We start from the raw sequence: 10,000 nt of genomic DNA on the forward strand, positions 1-10,000 counted from the left end.
CTGGGCGGGAGGAGAATCGTTAGGCTCTTCCTCCGCCGGCGGTTCGAGGATGACTGGCACCTGAGGCGGCACGAAGTCCGTCGTGGGTGGGCGGTGCTCGGTGGGCGGGGCGAGGTTGGTCACCGAACTTGCAGGGAGAGGAGGAAGAGGTGGAGGAAGAGGTGGGGGAAGAGGTGGGGGAAGAGGGGAGGAGTAAGGAGGAGGAGGATACGGCGGGAAGGGCGGGAGTGGTGCGCGAGGGGCGTTGGCGGCCACATGGAGCTGCAGAGGCTGATGTCCTAGAGGGCCCATCGCTGAGGACCTGTCGAGTAGAAACTGCATCTGCTTATTAAGGAACTTCAGCACGTCATCTACGACACCCAAGGGCTTCAGTTTGTAGCTTGCGATACCGAAGAACTTCAGTATGTAGTCTATGACATTGAGGAACTTCAGTACGCTCTCCACAATTTGGAGGGACTTCAGTAAGCAGTCTTCGACACTGAGGAACTTCAGCATGCAGTCTGCATATTCCGAATAGAAGTCTATATTGTAAAGAGTACATATTGTTTGCCAAAAAAGATCGAAAAAAAGTTTACAAATTATTTGTTCTGATAAACAAAGGGATTACTTAAAAGTGACTGGCTATACCACGGTTATTATGACATGAATATACATTTCAAAATAACAATGTAATGTTGATTTTTTTTTTCTCGTTTTCAAGCTGCATTTCGAAAGTATTGAATTAACGACTAATTTATAATGAAAACCGATATTATCATAACCTTTGGATATCATAGCAATAATAGATTCGTTTATAAAAATGATATTAATAATGATAATGATAACAGTGGTAGTAATGATGCTAATAAGAATAATAATAACAGTGATAATAATGATAAATGCTAATAATAATAACAATGATAATAATCATAATAATAATAACACCAATAATAATGACCATGATAAAAATAATAACCGTAATAATAATACAGAAAGTTGCAATGAAAAGAAATCATTACTTATGTGTTCTTGTTCTTGATATTGGGACCCTTGCAGTTGACACCTTTACTATTCACATATTCAAAAGCAATACCATTACTATCATCATTATCATTTCATTCAAGTTTTAGTTAGGTTTTTATTATTTCATAATTATAATAATTTTTATGACTCATCACCATAATCATGTTTTATTATTATTGTGATTACCACTTTTATTATCATTATCATTATTATTAGTAGTATCAATGTCATCGGAATAGCTGCCACATTTAGTATTAATATCTTCATTGTCGATGTCTTTATTATCGTTCATAATATTACACAACTTCTGATTAAAGCTTATAAAATGATTGCTGCCATTAATGTTACTGTTATTATTTCATTATCAATATCAGTTATATTATTATTGATTTTACTATTATTAGTATTTTACTCCTGTTGCTTTCATTTTCTTTATTATCATTGCTGCTGCTATTACATTACCATTATGAACTATTATTATTATTATCACACACACACACACACACACACACACACACACACACACACACACACACACACACACACACACACACACACACATTTCGTCATGACTATTACATTTTCAGAGTTTTATCACTATTTCTGTTAACTCTTTAAGCACTTCCTTCTTTAAATTTTATGCAGGATTGTAGAACACAGGGGTTTATTATTTTTATTATCCTCCAACCAATCAAATCACAATAATAATCAACATATTTAACAATACATTACCATATGTACAATGCACCTAAATAACTAACAACGTTTATGTGGGTGTATTCCCAGTTTTCTTCTGCTAGATAAAGTCAACAATCATAATGGGGAGATTTTGCAATAGCAAGAAACAGATGTTAGGATTATATAACCTACGTACGGTACACACAGTAAAGATGTTGATAATGCCAACATTTCCTGTGGTACTTTGAGACGCTTGCAACGTACCTGGCAGAGCCCGTGACTCTCTCATTGAGTAAAAGAGAGAGTTGGGCTGTATGGCTGGGGGAAAAAGTACACTTGGGTCCGTTGAGTTATGTACTGTATAATAATGTATAAATGCGCCAGAGATGTATTTGATGTGTTTCGACTCTACCCTTCATCAGCAATAAAAAAAAGAAAAGACAAAAAAAAAAGTCTTTCTGAGGAATATAAGGCCGAAACGCGTCAGATACATCTCCTGTGTTGTGAAGATATTCATACTGATTCCTAACTATTTCTGCGTTTCTCGCAATAATGCATGTAGAAAATATATGTAACGTGGAATGGGAATTATGTTGTATTCGTGGTGAAGAGATTGCAATGAAGTTCATGACATATTTGCCTTTAATTTGTTCATATATTTGGCTTTATTGCTAACATAACGATAATTATAATTCCTATTCTCTCCTATAATTTGTCGTAACATTGCTTTGAAGCCCCAATAATTGTTCAACCTTAGATGTCCCAATAACATTGACAGCTTAATGACAGTATTAGTAACCTTAGATATCCTTTTAATTATGCAACAGATATCCGTCACATCTTAATTAGATATTTTCTGTAACAAATTCCCTTCTGGAAGTTATTATCAGGGGACATTTAACTTAACTAGCCGCGAGCTTCACCAAGGGAAATTAAAATCAAAATTGTATAACAGCAGCTGTATATAATATTTTCGTAGCATCCCGAAACCCCTAACACTGATACACTGATACTGTATCATGGCCGCTACTAAACACGACATCAGCTAAGTTGATACTGACAATTATATTTTCTAAATTCACTAAAAAGCCAACAGAAAACCATTAGAGTACTTAATATGCTGGAATGATCTTTAATTACAAACAATATATTGCGGAAGCTTCATATAAAATCGTAAAAGCACCTGATTACTCTGCAATTTATATTGTTTATACACACCATTATCCACTTCGCAAGGCTGTGGAAGCTTTCAAATGTATTTCTGAGATTCAATCAACACATTTTATATCTTATTACATATTGTTCTTAAGAAAAGTGGAAGCTGCATCAGGTTTTGCACTTACCGTATCCACTGCGAGTGAGCTCTGTGTTCGAGCAGTCTGAATCTGAGACATAGGATAATTCCAGTGATCACGGGCATTTACTTGTCTTATTGCCTGAATTCTATCAACAAATCAAGATACACAGCATTATCTTTGATATTTTTATGATTGGAAGGTTACACTATAGAGGAACAGAGTGATTTTGCAAAGTCAATGCAAAGCGTCAACAAAGCGTCAACAAATTCACTAAGGATAAGTCCGGTATGCGAAGCTGAGCCTCGCCCGGGCTATGCCCATGAGGGGAGCCCGGCCTGTGTCCACTAATGCCGACTCGCTAACGGGTGTCAGCTAGTGCTGACTCGAATGACTCCTTACCCGCCGTGGTGCCCAGCCACAGCAGGAACCTCCAGGCTACGATTGCAACTTCTCGCGCCTGGGCGGGGCGCGAACCGCCGATCCCTCGGATGAGAGGCCGACATGTTACCACTGTACTATCCCGGAGGCTAATAAGTCACTGACTGATGTAAGGGGATCATTGTTATACATTTATGTAAGCATTCTATGAGCGGAAGAAAACCTCTTTGTCTGACGGAAGGGTAACAAAGATTGAAATTGCTTATTATTAACTTAATTTAACAAATTTACCAAAACATATACCTGGTACATTAACGCCATGTATATAAAATTGTACATAAGTATGACTTATTGATTACTTTAAATTTTCTGCCGCGTCCACATAAGTATGAACATGTCCAGTTTCAGGAAAGAGCAAGCTGGCAACTCACCAGATTCTACTGACACACAAAGTATTAAAAAAAGGAAAAGTTATTCTTGTTAATTTGACATAGAAAAAGTCAACAGAAAACCATGACAGTACTTAATATGCTGGTATGATTTTGAATTACAAGCAAAATTGTGGGAGCTTCAAATAAAATTGATACCTTACTACTCAACAACTTATGATGTCTATATACACCACCCTTCGTTTTGCAAGGCTGTAAAAAGTTTAAAATGTATTTCTCAGATTAAGTTGAAATATTTTTTCTTATTACATACATTGTTCTTCATGTGAAAAGTGAAAGTTGCAAGAGGTTTTGCATATTATCGTATACACCGCGAGTGAGCCCCGTGGCCAAAACAGACAACTGGATAATCCAACGATCACAGGCGTTTACTTGTTTAATTGATTGAATTATGTCAACAAATCAAGATTAAAAGCTCTTTTTTTTTAATATTTTTGAGCCAGTATGTTATAGAAATAGATATCATAGACATACAGAATGATTTTGGAAAACATTCATCCCACCACAGGACAAGTTGCAAATTCTTACCATTCCGGTCCAACGACTGTCATAATTAACCTAATTTTACACATATCGAATATTTGATGTATCGCAAAAAAGACACGAAATCTTTTATGTACCTTTATAATAGGATATTGTATTAAGAAATTTACGTTGTGATTCGTAATTAACGAAAATATAAATCCCTAAGTGAGACAATGTGAAATATATCAGAAAAAAAAATCGCATGTGTATCAACGTTTTAGGGGTTTCGGAAATGCTACAAGAAAAGACCTTAGGTTTATATATATTTTGTTACTATTTCGAATTCATAAATAATATTCATATTACGTAACACCTCTTCTCAAAAGAGACTTTGTGAACCGGAAGGCTCCAGAATGTGAGGTGAGTTGCCAAATGTTCTTTTCCCGAGATAAGAGGGAGTATGTTAGAAAATAGTGCCTTCACTCAAAATACCAAGGAAATATTTTTGGAAATTTAACAGGTTTCATCTCAAGATATGGTTTGTGAAGACACAAATGAAAATAGAGAGAATGCGTATACGTAATATCAAGTTATGTATATATATATACATATATATATATATATATATATATATATCTAGCTATATATATATGGTTAATTTCACATTAACAATGTGGCCTGTTTCACGTTATGTATGAGACCACTGAAGTACAAGAAGGCATCTTATAACTGACTTATCTCGCACAGACAAGTCAATCTGTGTTAAATAACGTTTATATACATTATTTACATACATAGACTTACAGTAGCATGGGGTTTCTGATAAACACAAAACTAGTCTATATATAACATACAATTGTTATAGTATGTGGGGCTGAACCTATCTTTTCTACAATTTGCAGTTTGTGACCCCAAGATGTGATTAGTAGAATTGTTATTATGTCATTATGATTAAAGTAATATTTCTTATGTCTAGATTTATATTACAACGAACAAATTCTGTCTGTCTGCTGATAGAATGTTTGAAAAATAATTCTTGTTAGAATTTTTATTCTCATGTTCTAGGGTAGCAATAAAATCTGACTTTCAATCGTTAGACTATTTGGGAAAAGTGTTACTTTATATTACCAGAATATTATTGCTTAAACAACGTTACTTTCTATTGCTAGAATGGGAATGTATAAAAAAAATATCTAGTATCTATGTCATTACTAGTATTTTTTCCATAACGATACGATAATGTAAGTAAACTGTATTTACAGAATCTCAGATTATGAGGCATCAGTTTAATTCACTTTTCCTAACTACTGATAACCCATACATGTGTAAATCAGCTACTGTAAATACTGAGTCCACTTGTGCTTGTTATGATGGTATATACAATTGAAATGTATTATCTGGTAACCTGAAGAGATGAGTGATAGTATTTCTTTAAGAATTATGAAATATTTCTATCCCTGTTACTCGTGTCTTGAAGGGTCATGGAATTATCAAGGGCGTTCAGTCAGATAATTTCGGAGTTTTATTCTTCATTTTGTTATATGATCATTAATTGTTTTTTGCAGTCAAAGCTTGTTTAGAAAAAGGGGGAAATTCAGAGTGAAGTTGATATCAGAAACTTCTAGTGTTTTTTCTCTATTGGCTATGAGTTACTTATTGAAAAGGAAGAGTTATGATTGTTAAAGTTAACAGCCATGATAAGAATGCCCTTGATAATGATGTAAATATAATACTCTATTCAGTTTCTTTCTTGGCTTCAGAAAGGTAATTAAGTCTTATATCATATTTGATGAGAAAACCACAATCATTAGAAGTTGGATGGCTGCCTTCAGGACAAAGCAATCTTCGAAAATTAGGCAAGAATGTAAATCCTCATGATTTTATTATTTATTCATTTTTTTGTATTTATTTATTTTTTTACAGATTAATTTTTAAAAGAATCGTTTTCACGTAAAGGATCTCGCTTCCTAAGTTGTTATCGTTTCAATACTAAATTATTAACATTTATGAGAACCACAAGAAATCATTAAAAATAATGAATAACAAAGATTATAATACTATGCATGTATCTAACTGATAGACACGTAGGATTCTGCTTAACAATTATTGATGACTGATTATACGAGGTTAAGTTTATCGTCTATAGAAATATTTTTCAAATTTTCAAACATACTGGGAGGCCTTCCTATCATTATACATAAGTTCAGCTAGTGACACTGCTTTCCTACGCGACAGGCTGTAAGGGAGGTACGCTCTGTCATTCGATAAATTAGATGCAATTAATTATATCCATTTCCAGGGGTTGATTGGGTGAGCGAGTTAAGTGCAAAATCTTATACCGATTTCCAATGGTTGTTACATAAGTATTCAGAAGTTTGCACCAAAATTTAAAGATTTTATCCATTTTCTGGTGTTGATTGTGTGAATAAGTTATTACATGAATAAGTTATTAGAAACTCATACATCGCTTTCTAATACACACAAATATATACACATTTTTTTTTTTTTTTTTACATAAGTAGAGATATTTTAGCATCAAAACCAATGAATAAGGATTATAATGCACAAATAAAAGATAAAGCATGGTTACGAAAACTTGAGTTGTCGAGTAGGGCTACGTATACTGGTGTGAATCGTGACGTTTCAGAAATCTATCTGTGAGAATTCTAACATTTCTATAGCTCTAAGGGTCTTTGCTACACTATATATTATATTCGGAAGGTGTAATGAGGAGGCAGACCTTTTTCTTTTCAGTAAGGAAAATCGGAGTAGGCCTACATATTAATGTGATATGTACAATAGGGACTGGGAAGTCATTTGCGACCATACACTTACAAGACTTTTTTATCAGTACCCAAGTCTCTTAAATGATCTCTGGACAAGCCTAGGGCGTTCAATTTCCTGTTAACAGTTGTTGATTGTTATTATCATTATCATTGCTTTTATTACTATTACCATTATCATTGTTATTATCATTATTATCATCCTTGTTATTATATATTTTTTTTGTTTGCGTGACTGAAGGTTTTCTATATATATAAATGAAGTTCAGAAGAATGAATTCTTGGGCCGTTTTCCCACAGGTATTATATTCTTATAATTTGATTTACAATAACATGATCCGCTAACCCGTAAAAGAAAAGTTAAGTCTTTGATAACGAAATCCCTTTCTATCCATCCATATACGTAGAAAAGGTATGAATGGGAATAAATATCTTCACAAGGGATGTATTTAACGGTTTTCGAAAATGCATCTAGTTCTGACGAAGGCCTATTCGAAACCGGTTTAATACATCTCTGGTAATGTGAAGATATTCCTTCTCATTCATACCTTTTACTAAACCTTTTACATGAATACGCTTCAACCAACCATATAGCGTGCGCTGTGTGCCGCAAAGGACATGCATCTGACGGACTATTTAGGACATGCAGGCATAAGGCAGGAGGCATGGCATACTTGGTGCAAGAATCAACCCTGAGGCGGCGTGTTCTTGGGCGAAGCGGTGAGGATCTCGCTGAGAACCAGTGAGCGTGCGGTGGGCGATTCTACTTTTTCTATTGTCACTATAGTCGTTCTCTCGTTGGCTGCTGTGTGAGAGATCGGTCCTTAAAGTGGGGGTTGTGCTGTGAAACTATAAGGCTATATATATATATATATATATATATATACACATATATATATACACACATATATATATACATATACATACACGCACATATATACGTGTATCTGTGTCTGTGTATATATATGTGTGTGTGTATGTGTATATACATACATAGATACATACATATATTACATATTCACACATACACACACACACACACACACACACACACACACACACACATATGTATGTGTATATATTATATATGTATATATAATATATATATATTATATATATGTATATATAATATATATATATATTATATATATGTATATATATATGGGATATATATGAATATATACATATATATATATATATATATATATATATATATATATGGGGAGGAGGGAATGATAAGAAAACTTGATACCCTGAGTTTTCATTTAAAAAAAATAATAATAATAATAATAATAAATAAATAAGATAAAATAAAAATACCGAAACAGATTAGCAAACTCTTAGATAAAAATATTTCGGTGCTTTCTTTTTTTCAATAACACTTGTAAGCGATGCACAAAGTGACATACAAACCAACAAACTCCCGCCAAAAAGAAAAGAAAAGTAAAAACTATATATACAAATATTGTTTTACCCAAAAACAAAAAAGCCAAAAAAAAAAACGAATAAAAGAAAGAAAAACATATTGTTTTACTGAAAAGCAAAACAACAAAGTCAAATACAGATAGCAATATATATTGTTTTACCCAAAAACATAAAAAGCAAAACCACACACACACACACACAAAAAAAAAAAAGATTAAAAGAAAGAAAAACATATCGTTTTATCGAAAAGCAAAATAACAACAGCAAATATATATATATATATATATATATATATATATGTATAAAGTAGATAGCACTTTAAGTTGTTTTACCCAAAGGCCGGCCTGAGGGGCGACGTGGGCGCCACCGCCTGGTGAGCATTCTGGGAATAATTCTTCGACAGCGGCTGGAAGGTCACGTGATCAGTGCCATATGCAGCGCCCAGCGTGGAAATGCCCGACACCGACCTCGTCATCTGAGACACCTTGTTACTACGGCATTTCTTGTGCCTAGAATAAGGGAAACGTCAGCTGGTATCTGACATGCATAAGGTAAATGAAAGTTTATGTAATGTAATGTATAGGCTCTGATTAAAAAAAAAAAAAAAAAAAAAAAAAAAAAAAAAAAAAAAACTGTCCCTGATAACAAATTCTATATTTGCTTTTACTTACATTCCTAATGGTATTGACAAGCAAGAGATGGGAAATGGAGTTAAGGAGATATACACATAAATAACATGAAGATATGAACTGTTACCTTATATGCAATTGCAAATAGACAGAGACAGGTAATCCACACGCTCTGTGTGAATCTATGAATAACCCTTTTTGAGAAAATGTGAGAAAACATAAATGATTCAGAATAGCTGCACAGGTAATCTAAACGCTTTATCTATACAGGTATTAAGGAATCCAATATGGGTATTATGTAATCTAAAACAGGTAATAAGGTATCCATTGTAGGTAATACGCAATACAAAAGGGGTTGTAGGAATCCAAAATAAGTAACGGGTAATAAGAAAAAAAAAAAAAATAGGTAATCGAAACGGGTAATAAGTAATTAAAAAGAAGTTAATTAGTGATCCAAAATAGGTGACAGCTAATCCCAAATAGGTAACGGGTACTCCAAAATAGGAATAAGTAATCCAACAGGTAACAGGTAAAAATGCAATAGAATATACGCAAACATAGAGAAATCACATACATCAATAAAAGCGACGAAATACGAACACAGCTCCGAGGCACAGAACGGAATTTATTTATTAGCTTCGTAATGTGGAAATGTGAACCTGAACAGACACATTAATTTCCCGGCGACGCGAGGAAGCGAAGCCATGTTTGTTTTTCCTCTTTTTTTTCTTTTAAATAATACATGTCATCGAAGCTTTATTACACATGGTTGGGGCTTGTGTCTGTCTGTCTGTTTCATTGTCTGCCTGTCTCTTTTCTCTTTATTTTTTTTCCTCTTCTCGCCCTCTCTCTTTCCCTTTCCTCCATCTTTTGTCGTGTCTGTCTTTCTATTT

The 10,000-nt window shown here is 33.9% G+C and overlaps 1 protein-coding gene across 1 annotated transcript in view; it reads right to left on the reverse strand.

Annotated features, from left to right (window-relative positions):
• The window catches only part of LOC125047998 (formin-2-like), a 23,424-nt gene that overhangs the window by 628 nt on the left and 12,796 nt on the right, over nucleotides 1–10,000 (reverse strand). Inside the window, exons 6-7 of the mRNA XM_047646565.1 lie at nucleotides 8,811–8,987; nucleotides 1–301 (exon numbers count right to left, since the gene is read on the reverse strand). The exon at nucleotides 1–301 is cut by the window's left edge and continues 628 nt beyond it. Coding sequence (XP_047502521.1) covers nucleotides 1–301; nucleotides 8,811–8,987 — 478 coding nt within the window. The remainder of the gene's footprint in view (nucleotides 302–8,810; nucleotides 8,988–10,000) is intronic.

The sequence above is a fragment of the Penaeus chinensis genome, chromosome 42, assembly GCF_019202785.1.
Source record: "Penaeus chinensis breed Huanghai No. 1 chromosome 42, ASM1920278v2, whole genome shotgun sequence".
Lineage (NCBI taxonomy): Eukaryota > Metazoa > Arthropoda > Malacostraca > Decapoda > Penaeidae > Penaeus > Penaeus chinensis.